Source organism: Crinia signifera, chromosome 3 (assembly GCF_055691185.1).
Source record: "Crinia signifera chromosome 3, ASM5569118v1, whole genome shotgun sequence".
In the NCBI taxonomy this organism is placed as follows: Eukaryota; Metazoa; Chordata; class Amphibia; order Anura; family Myobatrachidae; genus Crinia; species Crinia signifera.
Window position 1 is genome coordinate 232,755,224 of NC_139219.1, and position 27,931 is coordinate 232,783,154.

At 45.3% G+C, this 27,931-nt stretch overlaps 1 protein-coding gene across 2 annotated transcripts in view; it reads left to right on the forward strand.

Annotated features, from left to right (window-relative positions):
• Window positions 1-24,401, forward strand: part of LOC146064306 (T-kininogen 2-like) — a 50,145-nt gene extending 25,744 nt beyond the window's left edge. For both annotated transcript variants that reach the window (XM_083177631.1, XM_083177633.1), the window contains 6 exons: window positions 6,279-6,389; window positions 9,108-9,195; window positions 15,328-15,476; window positions 16,288-16,395; window positions 20,742-20,831; window positions 23,603-24,401. In XM_083177631.1, the coding sequence (XP_083033757.1) occupies window positions 6,279-6,389; window positions 9,108-9,195; window positions 15,328-15,476; window positions 16,288-16,395; window positions 20,742-20,831; window positions 23,603-24,286 (1,230 nt within the window). In that variant the 3' untranslated portion in view covers window positions 24,287-24,401. The remainder of the gene's footprint in view (window positions 1-6,278; window positions 6,390-9,107; window positions 9,196-15,327; window positions 15,477-16,287; window positions 16,396-20,741; window positions 20,832-23,602) is intronic.
• Window positions 24,402-27,931: the final 3,530 nt, after the last annotated feature.

Below are 27,931 nucleotides of genomic sequence, written 5' to 3' on the forward strand. Positions count from 1 at the left end.
CTCCGACCTGTAGCCTAACCCCAACCCCCCAAATATATATGCTTACCCTAATCCCTCCCCCCACAGCCTAAACCTAAGACCCCCACCCAGTGCCTAAACCTAACCCTCCATCCCCACTAACGCTACCTGCATACTTATGTTCTGAATCCCAGCAGTCAGGATTCCGGCACCAGCATCCTCATTGTCATGTCTGCATTATGGTGCCGGTCTCCTGGCAGTAGTTGTGATGCCAGCGTCAGTATTGTGACTGTTGACATTCCCAACCACCTGGATACTGAACGCATCCCACCCATATAACTGGCCTTTAACTTACCTGAATTTCTTTCTTACTCTTTTTTTCTCTGCTTTTCTCTCTTGTCACTGCCCTTTTATTTTCCTTCTCTTCTTGGATTTGTGTTTCATTTCTGTTTCTTGCAGCCAGGGGCAGATTCTCCATGACCCAGCCTATGGGAGTATCCTATTTACAGAGGCTCCCATACACTGCAATAATCTTATATTGTGGTGGGCGTTAGTGATAGGGGGCACTAGAAAATCTGTTGGTGCTCCTGTTACCTCAGCCTCTAGCTCGCAATGTGGCCGGGTCACTAATATATATATTCCACTGCTGCCTCCTTTCACAGTGAAGCTTGATGTGCACACTGCACAGTTTGGCTTTGACTCATTGGGTGCAGCTGTGCACAAGCTCTCTGCTCTCCTCTAATGTTATACGGCTGCCTATGCGCAGCCGTATCACTCACAGCCTGCCTCAGGCAGGGCTGCCAAGAGAAATCTTGGGCCCCGGTACAACAGCGTCACGGGGCCCCCCTGGAGTGGCAAGCGACAGAAAAGAGGTGTGGCCATTAAAGGATATAGGGGTGTGTAACACACCATATACCCTTTATGCAACACAATAGTAGACCCCTTATACTTGCCCCTTACACATTATGCTACACAGAATGAGCCAAAATTCACATGGAATGTCTTAAAATTCACATTATGCCACATGGAATGACACAAAATTCAAATTATTCCACACAGATTGGGGCAAAATTCAGGGAGAGTGAGAGGAATGGTGGGGATGCAGGGAGAGAGATGGCGGGGACAAAGGTGCATAGAGCGGGATGGCGGGATGCAGGGACAGAGACGGTGGTGACGAAGGACCAGACGGTGGGGACAGAGATGGTGACAGAGACAAAGTAGGTCTAGAAGGTCATTTCTATGTAAGGGATGGCAACAGAAATCTTGGGGCCGGTACACCAATATCACTGGGATCCAGGGATTGGCATCCCTAAAAGAAAATTGCCCCCTGTGCCCCCACACTGACTTGCTGTGGAGGGGGGCAGGGGGCCGCAGTGCATAGGCAGGCGTCGGGTAGACATGTGCGACGTGGGAGTCCCGGCGGCGAGCAGGTTCCGGTGTCGGGTATGATGTGGGAGGCCCGGCGGCAAACAGGTTTCGGCACTGGTGGTCAGCGCTGCGGCCTGCGCAGTGTGACCAATGACCGAATCACACAGCGCAGGCCACACGCCAGGTCGGGAACAGCCGGGCAGTGTCTGAGCATGTGCTCAGACGCTGCCCAGCATTAGACTGCACATGCGAATGCGTGAGTTGGTGCATGGACACAGCTAACCCCATGCCCGCTCTCCTAGTCCAGTGGTCTCCAACCTTAATTGAGCGAGAGCTACTTGTGACAAAAAAAGACAAAAAAAAGTCCCCGAGAGCTACTAAAATTTGAACAATGTCCCTAATACTATGCCGCACACCGTAATGCCCCAGCGCAATATGCTGCACACTGTAATGCCCGATAAATGGCGGTGTGTTGCATAATTTTTCAGAGAAATGGCGGTGTGTGGCATAATGTCTCTGAAAAATTATGCAACACACCATAATGCCTGATACTATGCTGCACACTGTAATGTCCCTGACACATTATGCCACACATTGCAATACCCCTCACACCTAATGCATACCTCCCAACTACGGCAGTGGAGAAAGGAATATATGTGCTTGCCGCAGGCACGCGTCAAAAATTTTTGGGCGCCATTTTGTCGCTGTGAGGGCATGGCCAGTGTCTAATTCCCACAGGACCGTCCCAAAAAAATGGGATGTCACACAAAAATCGATACACACTGACTATGCCACACCACGTTGCCCCCCACAGTAAGGCTTCTAATACATTATAAATTACCTGCTTGTTGCCAATGGAGTTAATGTCCGTTGCCAAGGGGTTAATATGCATTGCAAGGGGTTATTGCTTGTTGTCAAGGGGAGTTAATGTCCGTTGCCAGGGGATCTTGCTCGTTGCCAAGAGGGGGGTTAATGTCCGTTGCCAGGGGTTCTTGCTCGTTGCCAAGGGGTTAATATACATTGCCAGGGGTTATTGCTTGTTACCAATGGGTTTATATTTGTTCCCAGGGGTTAATGCTCATTGCCAAGGAGGGTTAATGTACGTTGCCAGGGGTTCTTGCTCGTTGCCAAGGGGGGGGGGGGGGTTAATGTCCATTGCCAGGGGTTCTTGCTCATTGCCAAGGGGTTTTTAAATGTTGCCAAGGGGTTAATATTTTTTGCCAGGGGTTCTTGCTCGTTGCCAAGGGGGGTTTATTTCCATTGCCAGGGGTTCTAGCTCATTGCCAAGGGGTTAATATGTGCCCGGCCAAATGCCCGTCAGCTGCTGCTGCCCCCTGCTTTACCCTGCCTTCCCCTGCGCACAGAGAGCCAGACGCTAGAAGTCATTTTTCACTTCCAGCGTCTCTGACAGGGAGTACAGCTCTGCAGCGTAACCAGAAAGTGCAGAGCTGTGCTTCCTGTCAGACGCTACAGGTGAACTATGACTTCTAGCGTCTGTCTCTCCGTGTGCAGGGGAAGGACAGACAGGGGAAGCCGCAGCTGACGGGCGGGTGGCCGGACACATGGGCGGGCGAGTGGCCGGACACATGGGCGGGCGGGTGGCCGGACACATGGGCGGGTCCTTGTCCTCCCTATGCACCCGCAGCCCAAAAAATATATTTTAAAGTGTGTGTCTGGACCCGGGCCCAGGTAAAATGTACCCACCCCCCCTGCCTCTCGTCGGCCCTGGCTTCAGGTATTTTCAACATACAGGGCTTCCGTAGCCTCTAAAGGAATCAGGTGTCATGTGTAGTGCTGCTGCGGCCTCAAATGCCGACAATAACAGTCGGTTTGCGACCGCGTTTACTGCTGCACCACTGCCCCTGCCCGCCGCTGCCCCCACCTATGTGCACCAGCGGGAATGAGCTGGGCAGCGGTGGAAGCTTGTAGCGCTATGTGCCGGCGGGACCGCCCGCCTGCTGTCAGTGTCACTAACACGGACTGCCAGCTCAGCCAGCAGCAACCTGTCAGTGCGTTGGGCGCCCACCACAGACCCCGCTCCCCCAAGTCACCGCAGGGTCTGCCGCACGGTGGCTACGCCACTGAATCTACTACATGCTGACCACCACAGGGTTGGGCTGTTGCTGTGTCTGAAATGGAAGATGGAGGAACACAAGGCAATCCTCTCTGGTAGATATTTATATATTTATAATATTTATATATTTATATATTTATATATTTATATTGTATCTGTGTCTGTCCTGCTGCTTCATGGAGCCTGGTGAGAGGAGGTTACCAGCGTGTCAGAGACACAGACAACCAGCACCAGAGCTCCGGTGGTGGGGGGGGGGTGCCCGCAGGGGGAAGCACCGGAGCTCTGGTGCTGTCTGTCTGTGTCTCTGGTGTTGGGATTTCAACTTGAGGGGCTGCAGCCTTCAGCCCTATAGCAGGAGCCTCCTCTGGATACTATACTTGCTAAAGTGCTGGGAAATGGTGCTGATGATTCAATGTAAATGTAGATATCTCTCATCCCTTTATTCCCCAAAAATGTAACAGTGTAATGTGAGCTAGGTGAAATGAGGGAGCTTGCTAGACTAATGAGGGAGAGAGGGAGATTGCTGTTATTTCAGGGAGTTTCCTGCAGAATGCAGGAGGGTAGGCAGCTGTGATTAATATTGAATTGGATATGCCAGGAGAGAAGGCCATGGTATGTATGCCAGGAGAGACGGCCATGGTATGTAAAGTTGGATGCTACTGCTTTAGCTACCCAGCTGGCAGCTGAGTTATCACAGATTATATTACTTTACTTTAAGAGAAAGTCTAACCATATAATGCTTATCTGTGAAAGAACAGGCACCTTTGACTAACCACTCTCTTTGCTGAAGAATAACTCTGAGATTGATCATTCTCTTGGGCCTGATTCAAGTTGACTCGCTAAGCAGCATAATTTGCCTGCTTAGTAAGCCCTCTAACATCGCCCGCCAGGCAATCAAATGCCCGCCCTCCGCTGCTGTGCAAACATCCCTGCCGCAATGCAAACTGATGTTTAGCATAAACATGATCTCCGACCATCGAATTATTTTTCCCCTTTTTGCAAATATAAGTCAATCTTGACTGACCTATAGTTGCGGCGTGTGGCTCCGAGAACGGGGCGGGCGGCTGACGCCCAGCGTTTCCATGGAGACACCCATAAAATGCTGGGCATACCCATGCAACATCCCCCTGACATCCTCCAGCCTATACACATGCGCAGAGCAAAAACATCGGTCCCTGGAGCGAGTACGCCACACATTCATTTCTGCTTCTTCCACCACTCATCTCCACAATGGTTATGTTTCTGATTTAGCCCTGGGCACTTTGGTACCTGATTCTCCCACGGTATAAGGCATACATTTAATATAGAGGTGCTCTTTAGACATAGCTTTGCTTTTCATAGCTTTCAGCCAGTTCTGCCAACTGTTGGAATGTGCATATTACGTCTGCGGCAATTCCCTTCACACACACAATTTTTTATTTTGTCTTTCTCCTACTAGATACGCTTTAGCAATTTTGACTTTGCCTCCTGATATATCCCTTTATAATTAGAAGCTTAAAACTGGCTATAATGTGAATACGAAATGTGATGAGTTTCTGTCTTATACCGCTTTCAGACCGCACTCTAGACCCGGGTTATTGCCGTGTTCTTGCGGCCCCAACACGGGTCAAGGTGCAGTCTGAAAAGGCCACCACGGGTCGAGCAACACGGGTGTTCAACCCTGGTATTGACCAGGGTTGAACACAGCTATGACCCGTGTCAAGTGCAGTGTGAATGGGTGCCTGGGTCGAGCAACCCGTGTCCCGTTCACAGTATGGAGGAGGCAGCACTGTCAGCTCCAAGTACTGCCCCATGTGACGTCACCGACTCGGCAATATGCCGTGTCGGTGTCATAACTTTCAGACCGCATATGCCGTGTTGCTCTGGGGATGGGACCCGTGTCCTAATCCCGTGTGCGACACGGCATTTGCGGTCTGAAAGTATTACTTGATAGCGTTTGATAATAGTACTCTCGCACCAAATCATGTCACCTTTGTTTTACAATAGGTATGTGCTATGGTTTGGAATTGATATCAATAACATCACCTTCATGCTTGTCACCCCAAAAGTCATAGTACAAATATATGTCCACCTCTTTTTGTCTCATTCAGGTTTTAATCAGATCTACTGGTTATTAATATACTTTTATTGTTCTTGTGTCAGCCTTTCTTACTACAGTTGGTCTTGTTCCCTATACAAGTGATTCCCAAACTGTGTGTCATGGCACCCAGGGGAGGCTTGGGGCTCTTGCAGGGGTTTCTTGGGTATGTAGTCCAGGACCAATTCAAATTATTTATGGCCAATTTAATAGGCAAAACCACTATTTGTAACTTCCGATTGTAAAATCTGTGGACATACAGAAGCAGATTACAGTATGTTCCACACCACATATCTGACACTAAGGATGCCTAGATATATTGACTCTGTATTGTATTTGCCAATTGTATAACTTAATATGATGCATATGTTTCAATAAAAAGAGTTTAAAAACCATTATAAACTGGTACGGGAGGCCAGACGAACTCAGAAGTTTTTTTTAAGGAGCAATCATTTACATAGAATGGTTTTGCCTTGTACACGATTGCCCCTTTAAAAAACTTCAGATTTCAGCCGGCATGGCTGCCGAACTCGGAGGCTATTACATTTGGCCGACAGTGTCCGATGACATGGTTACTGGAAGTTAAAACTGAAGTACGAACGCAGATGAAATAAATATTTTTGCCTTATTATTATAATGCCTATGTTACAATTTACTGAAACAAGTTCTGATGTTTAAAAAAGGACTGCTTCTGCCTGTAATCACCTAAAAACTGATAAATAAACTTTAGCTATAGAATAACCAAGCTGTAGATTCTTTTTAAAGGAACAGATTTGAATGTTATTTTTGTGCCTGATGTAGGTGGTCAGTGGATGGAACTACGATCTGCAGTTTAAAGTCAGACAAACCAACTGCTCTAAACATATATATCCTAATTTCACTTCAGATGAATGCAAACTTGATATCAATGGGGTGAGTCTTCTCAACTGTTCTTCTAATGTGTCACACAGTAACATAAATATAAACCCAGCGCAAACCAAACCCCCTCCCTGCGCCAGAAAAGCTTTAGACCCCCCTCTCTTGATGCCACATGCCACCATCCCCATATGTCCAGCTCATTGTCACAGGGGGTTCTGCTCATTGTCAGGAGACACCCACCCCCCCCCCCCCCCCCCCCCAACTCCAGCAGTAGTCACAGAGACTGCCGTTCCTGCACGGATATAAAGTATCCCTTCAAAAATGGGCACCACCTCATGATCTTGCATCCAGCCCCAGGAGCAGGAGACTGGTGAGTGGGTCAGGTATGCGGTAGGTGATAGAGGTTATGGTGAGTGCAGTGCCGCTCTCAGATCCCATAGCAGTGAGATTGAAGCCACTCAGAGCCTGCTGATGGCCTTTTGTGCATCAGAAATTCACCTTAGCAGCGGCAACAATGCTGATTAGTTTCATCCACTATGTCCAGCATGTATGGACTGAGTTTTACACTGTGGAACATGCAGAAGTCCCAGATCCCACGCATGCCCAATCCAGCAGGCAGGGGAAGGAGACAGCACATCAGTGTGAACTGTTGCGCTATCTCCAAGAGGGGAGATTTCCAGAGGCGGGAGTTTGCGTTCCCCCGCTTCGGCTGACAAGATGTTAATACATCTTGTTGGACTCCCCTCCTGGTTCACCTCAATGATGAGGCGAAGCAGGAAGTGTTATAGCGCAGCACGATATAACATATACCCCTGGATTCTTAAAATATATAGCAATAAGTACTGCTTCTGCCAGATCCTTTTATACAGACCTGCATCACTTACCATAGTACGTACTACTCAACAATTGTTCTTTTTGCCCTGTCACTGAGACTTTTTGGCTGAAGGTCGACACCACTAGGTCGACATGACTGAAGGTCTACGTGCATGAAGGTCAACATGTGAAAAACCCCATGTTGACCTTTTGACTGTTGAGCCCATGTCCAGCTAATGCTTGTGTCGACCTAACCCATGTTGACTTTCAGTGATGTTGTCCTTCAGTCATGTTGACCTTCATGCATGTAGACCTAGTGGTGTCGACCTAGTTACTGTTGCCAATGATCCCATTCCCCCCATCGCATGGCTCGCTGCGCTCTCCATACTTCGGGCAAGGTGCCTCACTACGGTCGGCACACTATTTTACGCCCTAGTGAAATACCGCCTTTTGGGACACATGTCGGCTCGAATAAAAAAAAAGAGAAAAACCCCATGTCGACCTTTCACTGTTGACCATCTCTATGTTGACCTAATGCTTGTGTCGACCTAATGACTTGTCAACCTTTGTGCATGTCTATCTTCATGCATGTTGACCTAGTGGTGTCGACCTAGTTCTAGTGACCGTAACCCCTTTGGCTGGTAGTTTTTTGGGGCACCTACTAGACACTTATTTTTCTATAATTCTTTATTTTAAAGTGGTCAACCATAGAAACAAAAGGATAGCAAAACAGTATCATAAAAGTAGGTATAGCGTCCAGTGGAAGGGGGGGGGGGGGCACATGGAGATGGACTCATAAAAGTTAGGAAAGATTAGTAGGCGTTACCCATGGGTCTGTTTATGAAGTTAGGAAGGGGGCGAGGGTCTCCATGAAAGTAACCAAGGTACCCTAACTTGGGTGAAAATATGTCCCCCGATCATGGAGGTAATAAGTTATTTCCCCAATCGCTGCAACATGCCTGGTTACTTTACTTTTAGGGTGACATTTTATGGGATGCGGTTTTTTTTTGCGATTTTTTTCGCAAAAAACGGCCGAAATCGCATGTTTTTCTATTTTCGCATATTTCATAACTCAAAGGTGCCATGACTGAGTTTCAGAATTGTTTTTTAGAATTGTTGTTAAATTTGAGTTTCACAGCGTCTATTCCCGCAGCCAGGGGGCTGGGGGCATGGCTAGAGGCTCACAGAGGCCCCCATATCGTCAAAATGGGGGCGTGGCCTCGTGGAAGAGCCGCCCCCCTGACGACCGGCCTATGTCTTCATAAGATATCTTATCACTGAGATCACTGTATAGTAAACTGCCATGAAGCGTAATCATCTGAACCCACTAACTTGACAAAGGGGTAAAGGTCATCATAAGATGTACGCATAAATTAGCCTTGAAATCTAACTCGACAGTTGGAATTCAATGTTCTGACTGCCGTGTTTTGTCAAAAAACATGCGAGAATTCGACATTCCATGGCCATTTTCGAGAGCAGATCTTATTTGTTTTAAAGTCGGATCTGTTTTGTTTTTGATTTTGTTTTGTCGGAAACTGCATTCGATGCGGTCGGAAATGGGGGCATTCTTCAATTTAGGATGCCGGCAGCCAATTAAAATCCAGCAGCTCTGATTGGCTGCCAGTACGCGAGTTCTGATTGACTCATAAAGCCGGTGCAGGCCGCCAGCGTCCTGGCGCTCCGGGACCTACTGTCGGGGGGTTAGCGGTGGGCAAGATAAGCTGCCTGGCCCCTTCCAAAGGCCGGGGCCCAGGACAGCTGTACCCACAGCACCTCCTATTGGCGGCCCTGTGTAATTGCATATAGTAATTCCATTCATTTACTTTTTACATCCTGAAAAGGGTACTAGAGGACAAAAAAAAAACATGTTTTCATGTTGACAATTTCTAATGTCTAATTTCTAATTGTTTATATAAATAAAAAATTTGACTGCAAATAATTGTTTGTATTTTATTTTAGCAAAGTGGCTGGTGTAATGCCCATGTGTTTGTGGCTCCAACAGAACAAATAAAAGATCTATCTGTACAATGTACTACACACAATACAGGTAAGAAGACACAAACCAAAGACAATATTGCTTTATGGACCCAACACATAAACATCCGGTTGTTATTACGCTCAGGTCTGCCATCAGAAATTGTGGGGCAGTGCCCCCCACCTATGTTAGACCATCATGACCGGCTCACCCGACCATTCCACTGAGTTACAGACATTTTTTCCTACCATGGGCAAACTGTTGATTTCAGTGGTCGAAGTGGGCCGGTATACAGTGATTTGGCATACCGCCACTTCTTTGACCACTGACCCGGAAGTGTAATTTCTATTTAATAAAAAAGTGTGCAGCAGGAGTCAGTGGAAGTGGCCAGCCTGCTGCACTTATAGGACACTCCACTGGCTCACAGCAGCGGAAGCTCTATCCCCCTGCCTGGCAGCTCCACCATCCCACCCCCCCTCTGTCTGGCAGCGCTGTGTGACTGGAGCATCTGAGCAGATGATGTAGCCGAGTGTATGACAGACTGCGCTAATATCACAGGAACCTGAAAGTTGTGATCTCCCTCCTTGTACCACGAGACACCTGTCACAGGAGAGCGCAACATTACAGTCCAGTGTAACTGGTCCCATGGGAGACCAGCGGGTATAAAGTAGGAGGTGGGTGATATCTGTGACATGGGTGGCACACTCTACATGGTCACACCATTTACTGCAAGGACCAGGACTCAGGGGTAGATTTATTAAGCTCGGTGAAGTGATAAAGGGGGAAATTTACTAATATGAATTTGTAGAAAAAATTTGTATCGGACTGTCAGAGGACTGAGAAAGTTGGCTCCTGATTGGCTGCCTAGCGGCCAATATAATCATTCTATGGAGAGGCACGGAAGATGCAACATCTCTGCGCCTCTGACAGTCCGATGCAGGGAGCTGATGGAGTCGCCGGCATGTCACAGAAGGTGACAGAAGACCAGGACTACGTTGGATCAAGACTACAGATCTTCACAGGAGGACCTGGGTGAGTTGGATTTCCTTCCACAGGTCCCCCATGGATTTCTTCGGTCCCCGATGGACGCCGACAGACGCCACCGACATGGACATCGACATGGAGCAGAATGCCGACATGGAGCAGAATGCCGACATGGATCTGGACCAGGACAAGGCACCGGACCAAGACCCAGGGACCTACCTACGGGCTCAAGATAGGTAAGTATCAGTATATATGGGCTTTGGATGTAATAAAGTTTCATTTTTATTGTGTGTCAGTGTGTGTTTATTTCACTATTTTTTTTACTGTGGAACTACAAGTGCCAGCGGGCCCTTTAATGCCCCGCAGGCTGTGACTTGTGGTTCTCCAAGTCCCAGCTTGCGGGGACTCATAGTTCCACAGTTAAAAACAATAGTTTTTAATTCTATTTTTTTACACTCAATCAGCCCGGTGGCCACCACTCCAGGGCCATCGGGGACAGCACCAGGCTGTAGCCTGGTCAGGTAAGTCCTGGAGGGGGGGGGGGCTGTATTGGGGGGGTCCCCACTCCCCCAGGACCCCTGGCCAGGCTGACTGATCAGTAGGGTGATGTTTTGGACGCGGGAACTTATATAATAAGTGTCCCCCGGCTGTGACATTACCCTGCTGGCTGGTTTGCCCTGGGTCTGGTTCTTAAAATACAGGGGACCCCTACTCATTTTGTCCCCCGTATATTGGGAACCAGCCCTGGACCTGGAGCCTGGGGCTGGTTTTAAAAAATCGGGGAACACCTATTTGCCGGGTTTTCTGATTTTTTATTACCGGCCCCGGCTCTTTTAGCCTTGTTACAGCTGTGGGGGGGACCCCACGCTGTTTTTTTATTTATTTATTTTCAATTTTTTTTTTACACCTTGCAGCCCGCATGGATCTGACTGATCTGTGCAGACTGCCTACACTAATTCGTATTAGCGGCCGTATATACGGCCGTTAATACGAATTACTACAACATTGGAGGGTTACAAAGCAGTCGTATATGACTGCTTTGTAAATTCCCCTCCGGAACACGACTTTGCATACGGCTGAAACAGCCGTATGCAGTCGTAGTCAGAATACAAATACGAAATGTTAGGTTTTTCATATTAGTAAATTTCCCCCAAAGTGTCTGTTTTTTATCACCAGCCAATCAGCTCCTACCTGGCATTTTTCAAACCAATCCTGTAACTTCACAGTTAGGAGCTGATTGGCCGGTGATCAAAACCAGACACTTTGGGGGAAATTTACTAAGCTAAATTCGTAAATACACCTTTTTTACACATTCGTATTTTCGGGATTTACTATCCCGAAAATACGTAAATTTGTACTCCTATGGTTGGGACATTCATATTTGTATTTACAAATATGAATGTCTACACCATCGATAGGAATCACCATTCAAAAGAATGGTGATTCCTGATTTCCTAAGCGGCCGTATAGAAAATACGGCCGCTAATGGCCACGAAAATACGGCAGAAAAATACACCTTATTTTTCTGTCTTATTTGGCTTTAAGCCTGCATGGATCAGTCAGATCCGTGCAGGCTTCAGAGTAAAAAAAATAATATAAAATTAAATAAATTTAAAAAAAACGGCGTGGGGTCCTCTGACTGATCCGTGCAGACTGCCTCCACTAATTCGTATTAGCGGCTGTATATACGGTCGCTAATACGAATTAATACACCATCGGAGGGTTACAAAGCAGTCATATATGACTGCTTTGTAAATCCCCTTCCAGAACATGACAAAGCATACGAGGTATGCTGTCGTATTAATTTGTATTAAGAATACAAATGCAACTTTTTGCATTCGTATTCTTAGTAAATTTCCCCCTTTATCACTTCACCGAGCTTAATAAATCTTCCCCTGTGTACCTGAGAGGTAGATGTGCTGACATCATGCCTCTGAGCGTCTCACTGCACCAGGGACTGGGTTGTGCAGCAGAAACACCACAAGGGCCACTGTCACCACTGCGTATGCTTATAGGACCACTGAATGTATAAGACAAGGGTGTTCTACCTGCATTAACCCTATGAGCTCCTGGCTGGATCTGTTTGTACCAGTTACCAGTGCATATCTGCATAATCCCTATATTACTTGACAGTTAATAAACCAATAAACCAGATTATCTTACACGTGAACAGACCACCATCGCACTCTGCAGTTACCTAGCAACACCACAGATCAGCCCTGGCCTAGCATGCCCTGCCACAGTTTTGTCATTAAAGAATAATAAAATTGTGGCAGGGCATGCTGGGATAGTTTCACAAGTTAGTGCCCCCCTCCCTGTATGTGACGTATATAAGGGTACAGGTACTACCAGCAGTGGGGAACGAACAGTAATATTAAACTTTATATGTATTGTTACCATCAAAAGTATAAAAAGGTAGTGTGGATTTCCTTACTGACAATGTCTAGGTAGACAATGTCGACATTAACAAGAGGTCGACATTGACTGTCAACCTATTATCCAGGTACCTGTAACACATACTCCTGTATATATGCTCCCGTTACACTGGTTCCCCTGGTGCACATCCGTGGGCTAAGCCATTTCTTACTCCATGTTGTTTCCCTGTATAGAACGCAGGCCGCATCCTGACCATACCCCCCAACATGACCCATTCCATTAGGTACAAAATGGACTTCCCTGCCAGTGGCAGTTACAGAGGTTGGACTCCAGCACAGTCCAAAAGTCAGGGGGGGGGGGGGGGGGGGTGTCACATCAGTGAGTCCAGGACAGTGATGTTTGGAGTGGCATTAGGTGTGGCTCCCATTTTTGAATATTGGACTGTGCTGGGTTTGAGACAGACACTTGCACAATGATTCCCATAGTGGCACTTACACTAACCAATCTCACACACACACACACACACATGCAGTGACACTGACAATGCTGCGCTCAGGAGATCAGGAAACTTCTCAGTGTTAGGATAGAGACAGCATAAATTATGCTAATGCTCAGTACAGGTCCTAATACACTGAGCCGATTTGGTCCGATTTCGGCCAATTGCGAACAATCAGGTTGTTAAATCGGACCAAATCGGCTATCCCTGAAATGCCGCCTGGTCCATGCGCATCGGACCCGAGCAGGTGGTCAGACCGACTGGCCGTCCAACCACCCATCCTGGGACCTCCCTCCTGGCAGCGAGACGAGTGGCGAGCAGGGATGCATGCAATCCGTCACAACAAATTGTGACAGATCGCATGCATCCCTGCCGCCCGGTAAGGTTGCGGGCGGCTTGCAGTGTATCGAGTGTCCGTACACTGCTGCGAGACATCGCAGAAATGTATGGGCACCTTAAAGCAAGCCCCTGTGTGGACCCCACCCCAGATGGTAGTGGGCAAAGCTACTAAGCAGTGGGGCCACAGGGGATTTACAAGCTCCGGCAGATGGTAGTACCAGGGCCTCCTTTTACTTCCATAGGGGACATCAGATTGGGTGGTAGGAGTTGGCCAGGGCCTCCCCCTCTGTCATTATGCCCCAGCGGGGGGGACTGAAATCCCCACAGTACCCCCTTGATGGCAGCCTTGATTCTGCTATGAGAATGTTTTTATTGCAAAATATAAGTCATCGTGATCTGGTATGAATTGTGCAACATCACTGGGCAACTAGCACTAAAGGGTGGCAATGTGCAATACACTATAGTAAATGTTTCAATATCACCTTCTTGAAAAGATGCCTTTATAATTGAAATATATAACATATGCACCACCTTCTCTACTAGTAACATATATATATATATATATATATATATATATATATATATATATATGTACTTTGGGCCTTATTCTAGTTCACTCTTAGAGGCAAATTCCTTCTTAGCTGGACAAAACCATGTGCACTGCAGGGGGGGAGATGTAACTTGTGTAGAGATAATTAGATTTGGGTGGGGTTTTTCTTCAAAGTGAGATCTATATTGCAGTGTAAAAATAAAGCAGCCAATATTTACCCTGCACAGAAACAAAATAACTCACCCAAATCTAATTCTCTCTGCACATGTTACATCTGCCCCCCTGTAGTGCACATGTTTTTGTCCAGCTAAGAAGGAATTTGCCTCTAAGAGTGAACTAGAATAAGGCCCTTTGTAATCAATTTTGTTTACATATAGGGGGTCATACAGCCCAGATCACACAGCTGCGAATTTGCACAGTGGTCAATTATACTGTGCATACATATGGCCCCTTTTTGCAAGGTCTTGCTGCAATGAATTCCTGCTACTTTTTCTGAATGCTGCCCGTTCGCAAAGGTGACCGAGAGTAGGCGCCTGGGGGTGGAAACCGGCCGTTTAGTGGGAATGCTAAGAAAAAAGCAGACAGGCCTACAAAAATGCTGTGAGCGTCCCAAAAAACTCTAGGCGTGCCTGACGGCTTTATGGGAGTTGTGTGACTGGCTCCAGGCTGGATATGCCATACACATTCATTCACACAGCGAGCACATTAATCTGCAAGCCAGGATTTCACTGTAGCAGGGCAGCTTTACTGAATGCTGGCTGTGCGATCAGGCCTGAATTGGGCCCATAGAACAAACATCTCACAAGGCTCATTATCTCAGTCTTCCCATATACTATTTAGTTATAAAACCGAGATTACTATTTAAAATACTATTCTTTCCAAAATACCGGTTGGTTTTCCTTACTCATCTTTGTTTTACTTTTGGAGAGGTATTACAAATAGACATAATATGATCATAAATTTACTTGTGTATGGGACAGTTATTTAATATGAGGAATAGTGTTTTATCATACCTCCCAACTTCTGATTAAATGAAATAGGGACGCTCACGAAAGGGGGCGGGGCGTATGTAAATGAGGGCGCGGCTTATGCTAATTAACCGCAACCTCATTTTCATACGAGAATAGACGCTGTGCGCATGCGCACAGCGTCTATTCTATTAGATTGGGGGGTCTCCAAACTGCCACCCCCCGCAGCGGGACAATGCCTGCCGCGGGTGGGACAGAGGGACAGGACCCGAAATCGGGACTGTCCCGCTGTAATCGTGACAGTTGGGAGGTATGGTTTTATTGTGTACCCAAGAAACCAAACCATGGATTTAACTGATAGAATATCAACTGTTTATTTATTAAAATAAAATACTAGTGAATCCATTTGTATGTGATATTTACATAAACATCACAAGCAAAGAATGATTATGGACCTATCCAAATCTTATCTTCTTATGTTCTTTCTTTAGATTTTTGCCTTTCTTGCCCGGATCACGTGGAACCAAATGACTCTGAGCTGCTGACCCTACTGAACCAATTCATTACAGAATATAATTCAAACCATAACCACACAAACCTATATAAAATCAGCCATGTTGGCACCACTACCAGAAAGTTGGTAAATAAAAAGTCTTGAAATTCCTCAGATTTATTTATACTAGAGATATGTCCCCTAAACGAAAGGCTTACTGCAGTCATTGTGGCCATGCATTTGGGTGTATACAGGTGGGTTGTAATTGGGCCTAGGTTGCTTTGGGAATAGAATAATGTGTTCCAACTTTTTAATGTTGGGATCAGGGTAATAAAGTGTACTTTTGTTAATGCAGAGATGACAATTATGGAATTAAGATAGTGTTATACAGTATTTTAAAAAAATAAAACTACTTTGCTAAAGGAAAATTAACCCAGGATTTTGGACAATGTAATATTTTTCATTGAGATGTAAAATGTATGTATGTCCCATTAGCAGTTCCACGGGCAGACAGGCAGGGCTACTGCCCAGGAAGCTGCTGTCAGGGGGTCCATTTGTAGTCACCACGCTATATTTAAAAACTGTGCTGCACAGCAACACTGAGCAGTGCTGCTGACACTGTTCTCATCTCAGACCATGCATGGCATTCTGGGAATGGCCACAGTAAGATATAGGATAGAGCAGCAGTGAATCTCTTTTTTACTACACCCACATAGACATTCATGCATAAATATGAATGCCTGAGAGGACCATGTGACAGTCCCCAGCCCTCACACTATTTGGACAAAACAAGCAGCAGCAAGGATGAGGAAGAAAACTAAGACCCAGCGCAGCATCTGTCCATGTCAAGTCAGGGGAGGTGCTCCACGGGAAACTTTTGCCCTGTCCGGTGTTATTTAATCCAGAAAACTGGTATACTCATATTTGTTTCTGTTTCTGTTTTCATTTTGAAACATAGGCTGCAAGTAAAAAAGAGTATCAAGCAATTCTCTCTATTCAAGAGACCAACTGTTCAAAACCTGAATATTCCATCCTGGAAGATGACTGTGCCGTACAACCACTTGGTGTAAGTTACACCATTGCAAAGATTACAGTGTAACAATAACAGTCTAACAAATATTGTTTTGATATATGTAAAAAACAAAAAACTGCTTAAGAGGTGGTGTTTCCAAATATTTATTTATATGTTTTATTTATTTACTTATATAGCGCAGCAGATTCCGTTGCGCTTTACAATAGTAGACAGTGATAAAACAAACTTGGTAACAACAGACAGACTTGGGGGTTAGAGGGCCCTGCTGCAAGCATACAATCTATAGGGACATAGAAGGCAAACACAAGGACAGGCACCAGTAATAGCATAGCAGTCCTGCCAAGTTACAAGTCCAGAAGGGAAGCTATATAATACATAAGTGCCTCAGAGGGTCATGCGTGTGTGGTACTTAAATACGATTGCCTGAAGAGGTGAGTTTTCAGGGAATGCTTGAAAGTTTGGAGGCTAGCAGACCTTATTTGGAGGCTAGCAGAGGCTTATTGTGCTTGGAAGGGCATTCCATAGGGTGGGAGCAGCCCTATGAAAGTCCTGTAATAGTGAATGGGAGCTAATCAGGGCCGGCGCCACCACTAGGCAGGTCTAGGCATTTGCCTAGGGCGCTGGCCACTGGAGGGCGGCAGTTCGCCCCTCGCCCCCCGTGCAAAGGGGGTCCATGCCGGCTTCTGACAGAAGCCTGCAGTGGTGTCCTTGCCGCGCGGGTACCTCCTGCGGCGCTGAGTATAAAGCTTAAGCTGGCGGCGGTGGGGGGTCCCTTCAGTGAATAAGAAATCACTAGTGCTATGCGGCGGCGCGGGAAGCGCTTCTGTTTTAAAAACACTGGCCGCACTGCGCACTCCGATTGGCTGAGATTCAGCCAATCAGAGTGCGCCGTGCGGACAGTGTTTTCAAAACAGAAGCGCTTCCCGCACCGCCGCATAGCGCTAGTGATTTCTTATTCACTGAAGGGACCCCCCACCGCCGCCAGCTTTATACTCAGCGCCGCAGGAGGTACCTGCGCGGCAAGGACACCACTGCAGGGCTGGCTCCTGTCAGACGCCAGCCTGGACCCCCCTGCCCATTCCCCAGACGGCGCAACAGGTACCCCGGCACCGGGGCGCCCCCACCCCGACTCGCCTGCGGCGCTCCAGTGCCTTGCACCGGCCCTGGAGCTAATGATGCATGCAGAAGAGAGACGCCCATCTTGCGTAGAGCGGAGTGGTCGAGATGGAAGATATTTTGAGATAAGTAAAGATATATATGCTGGTGCAGTATGGTTAATAGCTTCATTTGCGAGTAGAAGTATTTTATGTTGAATTCGGTAAAACAACCAATGGAGGGACTGGCAGAGTCGATCAGCAGACAATGAGCATCTTACTAAGAAGATCAGCTGAGCAGCAGCATTTAAAATGGATTGCAGGGACGAGAGTCTGTTCTTGGGAAGACCAGTTAGGAGACTATTGCAATCATCAATGCGGGATATAATGAGTGCATGGATAAGAGATTTAGTAGTGTCTTTTGTGAGATAGGGTCGTTTTTTGATGCATGTAACATGATTTGCAGACAGATTGAATATAGGGAACAAAGGACAGTACAAGGATGACCCCTAGGCAACAAACTTGTTGGATAGGGTAGATTGTTGAGTTGTCAACAGTTATGGAGATATCAGGATGGTAACTGTTCTTGGCTGGTGGGAATATAAGTGATTCCATTTTGGAAATATTGAGTTTGAGTTGGCGAAAAGACATCCAGGATGAGATGGCAGAGAGGCATTCAGAGACTCAGCCCAAAATCACTGGTGACAACTTGGGTTGATAGGTAGATTTGAGTATCGTCTGCATACAAGTGATACTGAAATCCAAAAGAGCTGCTTAGTTTGCCAAGAGATGAGGTATAGATTGAGAAAAGCAGAGGACCTAAGACTGAGCCTTGCTGAACACCAACTGACAGAGGTAATGAAGAGGAGGTAGAGTCAGAGAAGCTAACACTGAAAGAGCGATCAGATAAGATGAGAACCAGGAAAGGGCTGTATCATTAAGACCTAGGGAGTGCAGTGTTTGTATGAGAAGAGTGTGATCAACAGTGTCAAACACAGCAGAAAGATCTAGAAGAATAAGTAGTGAGTAATGGCCTATAGACTTAGAAGTTATCAGATCATTCACCACTTTAGTCAGTGCTGTCTTCATGGAGTGTTGGGAACAAAAGCCTGACTGAAGTGGGTCTACTAGGGTGTGAGAGTTAAGAAAGTGTGTGAGTCGAGAGTAGACAAGTCTCTCAAGTAGCTTGGAGAGTCATTGGAGCTAAGAGATAGGATGGTAGTTAGAAAGAGAGTTTGGGAAAGAATTGTGTTTTATCAGAATGGGAGTAATCACTGCATGTTTGAAAAGAGATGGAAAAGAACCAGTTGCAAGAGAGAGATTGCAGATTTTAGTTAAGGTTGGGATAGGAGATAGAGTTTTAATGACTTTTGCAGGTATAGGAGAGGTAGTGAAGAAGATTGTAGATACTTCCTTGTCATTTGTGGGCTCAATTGAAGAGAAAGGGCCAGAGGGTTCTGATGGGGAAGAAAGTGGGTTCGAGTTTGTGAAAGAGTATACCTTTTCATCTCTGATGTTATAATCTTGTCCATAAAGCAGGAGGCAAGTTCTTGTGCACTGATTATAGCCAGTGGGGGATAAGGGGGAGGGTACAGAAGAGACTTAAATGTGTTAAAAAGTCGCTTAGGATTGGTGAAATGAGAAGAGATGAGAGATTGGTAGTATGTTTGATTGGCAGTTTCCAAGGCATTGCAGTAGGAGTGGTAGATAGTCTCATATGTGAGGAAATCAGTCAGATTACGAGATTTACGCCATTGGCGTTCTACTTTACGTGACTGATTTCGTAGTTGTCTTGTTTTTTGGAGTGCCACGGCTGGCATCTAAGCCTGTGTGGGGTGTAATTTGAAGCTGGAGCCAATTCATCAAGGGCTGTTTCCCTGTTTCAAGAATCTGGTACAGGTGGGAAACAGCAGAGTCAGTAGAGGTAAACATAGAATTTAGTGAGAGCTGTTGTTGCAGAGATGTGGAAAGTTGTGGAAAATGAATAGCTTTAGTATTTCTGCGGGTTAGAGTAGGCATGCATGATTTCAGTGTCAGTGAGCTTGGGGTAATGGAGGAGAGCGACAGGGTAATGAGATTGTGATCAGAGAGTGGGAAGGGAGTGTTAGTAAAATCAGAGACTGAGCACAGCCTGGTGAAAACAAGGTCAAGACAGTGGCCTTCCTCATGAGTAGAGGAGTCAGACCACTGGGAGAGGCCAAGAGAGGAGGTTAGGGAGAGGAGTTTGAAACCATGCAGAGATGGTGGACTGACAATAGCAAGATTTATGTTACCCAGGATGATGGTGGAGATGTCAGAGGATAAAAAGTAAAGGGGCCAGGCAGAGAAATCTTCCAGGAATTGAGGTTTGGGAAGATTCTGTACATACTTTGATCTACCCTTAATGACAGTTACCCAAATGGAAGCCCAGGGGCCATTCAGACTTCTCATGGTATTTTGTGTCCTTCAGTGTCTCAGTTGCATAGCTTATATTTTACATGTATTAGAACTTGGGCCTGGTATTGTTATAATTAATATAGATGATTCTATCTTCCTGTGTCAGTTCCTCTAATACATTTGCTCTTGGGTGCCGTATGACTCACGGACAGTTTCTTCGACAGTCAGAATGCTGACTTACATGAGCTATTTTCCCTCGTGGGGGTCCACAACACCCATAGAGAGAGAATAGAATAGGTGGCGAGCGCAGCGACCATGCAAGGGGCTTGAATACCCTCACCCCCTGTCGGGATCCTGACAGTCGGGAAACGACCGTGGGAATCCCGACTGTCGTGGATTATTACATACCCTTGTTCTTAAAGGGTATAAGAAATGACACCGGCCCAGAGCAGGGGAACAGCCAGCATTTTATGGGCATCTCCATGAAAACGCTGGGTGTTCCCCTGGGAATGCAGGTGGGCCGATGCCTGCACGGGGTGGCAGCTGATGTCTTTGGCAATCTGCGGAGGAAATAAAAGTCAGTTTAGACTGACTTATTCCCAAAGGCAGGAGAATGATTTCTCCTGCTAGCAGCTGCAAGTAAGGGGATGTGTTAGCAGGGTGACATTAAGGCTGCGAATATAGGCTGCCTATCAAGCCAACCTGAATCACCCCCTTAGGACAGAAACATTTGTCAAGGGCTTTGCTGCAATTTTCGACCCAAAGGGAAAAAGCTTATGCAGTTTGCTTTCTATTACATTGAGTGCATCAATTACAGTGTTTTCATTTTTGATAGGACTTTTATTACAGTAGCAAAAAATATAAAGGAAGCGGCTAACAACTTTGTTTTGTCCTTTCTCTTTTTTTTAGGAAAGATTGTCATGTAGCCCAATATTTAATGTTACAAATGGAACAGTGAACATCCAGCCAAATTGCAGAATCATGCTTCAAGTTTTTGCGGTAATAGTTTGTTATTATGCTGAATTATTTTATTTTACTAAACATTTACCCTGGCCTGCAATTATACATATACTATTTCAATGTAATTTGTATGTATATGCTATTTTAATGTAATTTGTAATTCAATATGCAAATGGAAATTAAAGGATTCAATGAATTTATATATTCAAATCATAAAGGTATGCCCAGAATTGGAGGTAGGTACAACATACTTGGGACCAACATGGCATAGTCATGCACCCTCAGTTGAAAAAGTTGAAATTGAGATATTCAAAGTTGTGACTTGACCTGTATAAGAAATGGGCAAAAGCGTTTTGCTCTAAGTCAATATCTTCTGTACCGGCAAGACACCTAAAATTTTGCCTTTTAGATGAAAATAACAAAACGTATGAAGAAGATCCGATCTAGTTAAAATTATGTCAGGATGTCTTAGAGTGGTTCATTAATATACTTTAGCATAGTAGAAAAGAGTACGAGCTTGTCCTAGTGCAAAGTTACTGACTTTGGTGGGAAAAATAATCCCTGACTACTGACCCGTTTTCATGGTCACATTTGTGAATATTGTGTTTTCACCCGAAAGTGTTTATTTATTTATTTTTTTTGAGAGGATGCTCTGTAATTGAAGTGACCAAGAAAAAAAAACTTGGGGCAATAAATCAGGGTAAATCCCTTTTGTTTGCCTTTAATAGAATAGTACACCTCGGTGTCTTCTATTGTCCAACTCTTTACTGAATGCTACAGTAAGTTCAGTAAACAATGCATTATGCTCTGTTATTTAGGTACAGTATTTTAAACACTTCTGTTTATTGTCTTTAATTGTGGCAGTTCATTTTAAACATGAATTGGCCTTAAAAACAGTTTTGCATTAGAGCATATAGTTATGCAAAAGATTAGCCAATATATTAACAGTTAAATATGTTAAAGTGCATTATGTTGTAATAAACAAATCTAATGTTCAGAGATAAAATCAAGAACATTGATTCAAAAATAACAGGTTTCAAAGATGTTGCACATACAGTATTGTCTTCTTATTGTTTTTTACAGTATGTTGTGTTTTGAGTTCAGTTTTATACAAGCCACTTGTGATTGATGTATGTCCACTATTATTAGACTGTTAAATCGTGTCAGTAAGCATATAAAAAGGAAAGAAGTATTGCTGATCAATCCTGTCTATGAATTAACACAATGATTGGTGTATACTGTATGTACTGCTGGACACCACTGATAGAATGAATAACTCTCAATAGCATATCCAGTAGACTTTGTTATTATTTTCAATACACACAATGGGTGTGATTTAATAGGATGAGAAATTCAGAAAGTGAGAGATCTGGTAAGAAATCTCCAATTTTTTTTAAAGCAGCAATCATTTACACTGCAAATTTTTAATAGCGCAATTTTAGAGATTTTTGTGTTATATATATATATATTAGTGTTCCCGCTAGGCTGTTTTAGCGGGGCGCTGCGCCCTGCCCGTTTTTTAAAGGGCAAAATGCGCCCTGCCCCTCTAGCAGCTCCCCGCTAAAACAGCCTGGTGCCTGCCCGACTCCTTGCACGGGGAAGCCCAGCGCCGCCTTAGACGGCGATGCCCGGTGCTTCCCCGGCATCAAGGCACCTTCCCCCAGCATCTTCAGCGCAGCCGGGCCCGCCCACTTTAGTGATGCCGGCGGCCCGGCCCGCCCACTTTAGTGACGTCGGCGGCCCGGTCCGCCCACTTTAATGACGTCGGCGGCCCGGTCCGCCCACTTTAGTGACGTCGGCGGTCCGGGACCACCCACAAGTGTGCCGTCGGCTGCCCTAGCCCGCCCCCCGGCGCCCTGCCCGGCACAATTTCTAGAGGGAACACTAATATATATATATATATATATATATATATATATATATAGGCTCACAGATATTCAAAAATCAATTTGAATGACCAGCACCAGTCCAAATGAAAAAAATCAATGTAAGTTTAATGTCCAAGGACAAACAAATAGATCAGCCATGATCATGTCAGAAAAACAATTTTGCACCTTTATCAAGAGGGGTGACCTGATAAAGGTGCAAAGGCACCGAAACGGCCGTCGAGGAGACGCTGTTAAGAACTTGCTGAGAATGCTATGTATGCCTGTTGGGTGTTTTGAATTGTTTTTCTGACATGGTCATGGCTGATCTATTTGTTTGTCCTTGGACATTAAACTTACATTGATTTTTTTCATTTGGACTGGTGCTGGTCATTCAAATTGATTTTTGAATATCTGTGAGCCTACTTATTTGGACCTGGCACGGTCAATTTCAAAGTGAAGCTGGTGCGATATTACATGCAAGCTATATATATATATATATATATATATATATATATATATATATATATATATAGTATCCTTGTTTGTTCGGCACTCCGGACAAATACACTTAATTACCGCGGTGCCTTTAAGGTTCTTGGTGCATGTAGTCTTGAACCCCTGCTCTTAGCCCAGAGACAGGGGAATGAAAACGGCACTCACGGATTTTATAAATGAACATTTTATCTTTTAAAGTGCAGAAAGGTACAGCATATTCTTCTCAACATTTCAAGGCTTGACGCCTTTTCGTCAGGATGCGCTGTAAAGTGCAGACAGTGCCAAGGTGCAGTGTAATATATATATATATATATATATATATATATATATATATATATATATATATATAGCAACATACATTTACAGTCAGGATGCACATAATTTGTGCTTACTATACATACAGTTATATAAAAAGTCACATGAAATTAATGTTTGTTTTGCTTATAGGCATCAAGAATCACTATAAAGGGGTTCTCTCCTCTCCGCTCAGTGCCAATTTATACTGATAGATACAAACGTTCAAGTGAGAAATCACAAGGTGGGGGACATGGACCTAACCACAAAGAAGAGAAACATGGAAAAAAAGAAGAGACTAAGAAAGCAAAACAAAAACATGACAGTAAAAAACATTCTTCTGAAGAGTCTAATGAAGAAGACAGAAAGAAACATGACAGAAACCATCCAGTAAAACCCAAACAACCACAACATCCAAAATTACCAGAGCTAGATGACACCATTCTATTGAAACCAACCAAACAAGTACTGGTTAAAGATAATATTCCAAGTCAGCCAGTGACACAGAGCCCTAAACCACTCATACCCAACCTTTCATCCTCCTCCCCGATGATACCTTTAGTTCCAGATCATCAAGGAACTTTCCCAAACATTCATGAGACGGTTCTATTAGATCTACCACAGGCATCATCTACAAATGTCCCAAAATGTCCCGGCAAGCTGTGGCAACCATTACAGTTTGTTCCACAGATTCCTACACAAAAGCCCTTTGTTATTGGGGATTTTGAATTTAGTGTTGATGATCTGGCACCTCCAGACGCTCCAGATGAGTTGCCCAGCAAAAGCCAGCCTAGTTTGTTCATTGATGACGACCTACTTGCAGGCCTGGATTTCTAATATTCAAATAGCAGTTTAAGCATTACATCAAATAAACTATTCATGTAAATTAGGCCTATTTTATATCTCAACAAAACCATTAAAAGTTTTAATAAAAGTCAAAGCATTGAAAGTAGATTTGTTTTGTTTTTATGGTGATCTTATTACTTCACAATTCATATTCTCAAAGCCATGTATAAATTATGGGGGTCATTTAAAGATAAATGAGCATCTGTACAGTATATTTACTTAAGAAACAAACGGACATCAACATTAAGATATTTGTGTATCTTGTGTGACTTATGGCTCATGACATGTGTAGAGACAAAACGAAAGGGTTAAGGTGCTGTGAGCATAGGATTAGTACACACAGAATGAGCTCTTTCGGGTCTCTTATTAAGTTTTGGAGACAGATACTGTACAACAGATAGAGATACAGTACTAGCCATTCGACTCCTACTGTACTTGTCATTTTCAAATATAGGCCCTTATTCTGATCGGTGCGGATATTCCCGCATTCTTACGGAGCGGTCCGCACGCCACGGTGTTTTGCCGCATGCGGCCATCGTCCGTAGAAACGCCCACGTGTCCTCCGCATTCGGACGGACTCACTCTTTAAGAACAGGGCGTGTTTACGGACGACATACAAACCATGCGTGTGCGGGAGAAACACTCCGATTCTGCACGGTATTACAGAGTATTACAGAGTATGCTCGGAAATACCGCATCCGACCGGGAGCCAAGCGGTGCTACCGCCCGTAAGCGGAGTATTTACGCCAAACAACCCACTATTAAGTATCTTCTGCAATACATCACATGACCCACTTATTCAATTACCTATCCTCATAAAAAACTGCTTATTTGGAATTGGAATCAATTAGATGCCAATATATCCTTACAAGCATGCCTAACACATGCATTGCACACATTAACCCTTACAGCAATTTAAGTGCAATGGTTTCAATTAAAGCACTGACAAGCGTCCTATTAGTGAGTAATGAGTAAAGGAGTCGATTCTATTGGGTTCAGGTGTTAATGCTTGTAGTCATTAGGCGGTCCGTTCGCCTACCGCATGAACGAGTGGTGTCCGCAAAGCAATAGTACACTTGTGGACACCGCACATTTCTTCCCTTTTTGATCGCGTGCATTCGGAGTGGTATCCGAATGTACGCCCCCCAACATAAGTGTACTCCCCCGTGTCCGCCCATGTTTCCGCCCCGTTTTGCCCACTTTGAAACTACGCCCATGTGTCATTCCGCATGACGCCCATAATACGCCCATATTTCCCGACTGATTGCGGGGAACAGTTTGGGACGGGATTTGGCCGAACTGGTACGGAGTCAAGGCGTGGCACATGCGCGTTGCGTTCTCCACGCATGCGCAGACGCCGAAAAGACGCGATCCGAAAGTATGCGGTAAAGTCCGCGTCAATCAGAATAAGGGCCCATAGACTGTAACATGGCAGCTTTGTGCTGCTTGGCTTGTACTGTGTCACCATCCACTTTTATCCTCTCCAAGACTTTGGGGAGTAGTCAATGGGTTTTTTCTCCATGTGCAGCGAATCCTGTTTAGGATTCGCTGCATATTCGCAGGGTTCCAGAGGGCTGCAGCATTCGCTGCCAGCCCCCCCTGTCACCCTATTCAATGCCGCAGGGGCTCGCTGCCCCTGACGGCGAATTTTAATCACCGCAGGGAGCCAGGGGACGGAGGCAGGCAGGGAGATGGAAGCCTCCCTGCCTGCCCCAGAATTTGTGGGGGAGGGCTCCAGGGGACACAGGCAGCAGAAGCTGCCCCCCGGTGGAGCTGGCACGGGACATGGGTAGGGAGCAGCTTCACTGGTCCAACTCGTAATAAGCTGGGACCCTTGTGCAGTGAATATATGAATATCTAATGAGCGGCTCCCGGCCCCCTGCTGGGGAATGTGTAAAAAAAAAAATTACAAATAAAAATTTAATATATATTAATGTGCTTCGAGCACATGATTAAAAATAGCATGCCCCTTCACAGAATAAAAATCTGATTTTTTGACACCAAAAAAAAACAAAACACTTACCAGTTCACCTTAAAAAGATGTCGAATGCAAAACGGTGAATCATGGCAAAAATCAGGGAGAAAGCAATTCGCCATCCTAGCATTGAATACACTCCCAGTGACAACCCCATTGAAATACACCAGCGAATTGCAGCGAGCATGAAACAGAGAACTGGCCACCATTCACTGTTCGCTTTCGGTGAACAGTTAACATTGAATAGGGTGAATCACACACATTTTTGGTGAAAAAAACAGTGAATCGGGAGCATTGAATACTGACCTATGTATGGGTGCCATTTGGTCTCCCGACAGTTGGGATTTCGACAGTCATTACACCGACTTCAGAATCCCGACTGTTAAAACCCCAACACCCCGTAGAGGGAGAATAGAATGGGTGGCGAGCCACCAAGCCAGCAGCTCAAGGGGCTTCGTTTTGCTCGCCCCACTGTCTGAGTCCTGGCAGACGGGATTCCAACATCAGACTAATGACTGTCGGAATCCTGACTATCGGCGCACTATACCACAACCCTTAGTACATAGGGGGTTATTCAGACCTGATCACAAAGCTGCTTTTTTTCTAAAATGGAAAAAAACATGTGCACTGCAGGTAGGTCAGATGTAACATGTGCAGAGAGAGTTAGATTTGGTTGGGGTGTGTTTAAACTGAAATGTACATTGCAGTGTAAAAATAAAGCAGCCAGTATTTACCCTGCACAGAAACAAAATACTGTAACTCACCCAGTTTTAACTGAAAGTATGAGACTGAAAGTATTTATTGTGTGGACTGTCATTTTGCATTTTGTGTGTCCTATGAAGGAGAGTTCCCCGAAACATTAAATGAATAATGAATAACCACCAGAATTTTGGAGGAATGAGTGGAAAGTGAGGAACTAGCCATACTCTTACCACTGCAACCCACGCCCTTCTCTATCTCCTGCATTGTGTGGGGAGGGCTGTCTTTCTCATTTGGCTACATTTGGGATTGCTATCCCCATGGAGAGCAACCAAGCAAGGTATCTGGGCTGTTTTGTGGCAGAATGCCGGATGTGCCAAGACGTTTGCTCCAGACGGTGGGGGGCTGACATAGATAGCGATGTGCTCCCTAGGGTGCACGGACAGGCGCTACCACGTTTGCTGTGCCAAGAGCTGCCACTTAAAAAGGGGTAGTCGGCCCCAAAAAAACAGAACAAACAAGAAAAAGAAGTGGCGCTGGTATTGATGAAATAATCGTACAAATATTTAATAACAATTAAAACAACATGTCATAAATCAATTACATACAGTAATAAAAAGGTGGGTCAATAACTGGACCGGAGGCTGAATGGATTGGACCCAAGAAATGGTGGAAGTGGGTAGTAGCTGGAATAATAAGGGTTGCCCAATAGTTACCACTGATGGTGATTGTGATCCAGTCCCGAAAGCTGAATATCAAATGGTCCTCAAGTAGGTGCGACTGTGGGGTCACAGTTGGTTGGAAACCCAATAGATGTTGTAGGGCTACGAACTGTTTAGGCCACAGTGTCTCACGTCGCTTGGAGGCTCCAATAATGGGGATAGGATCGGATGGCAGGTGTCCTCAGGGTTGGAAAATTTAAGACCAACTGGTCAATGATCTCAGTCTGTTGTGACCAACCG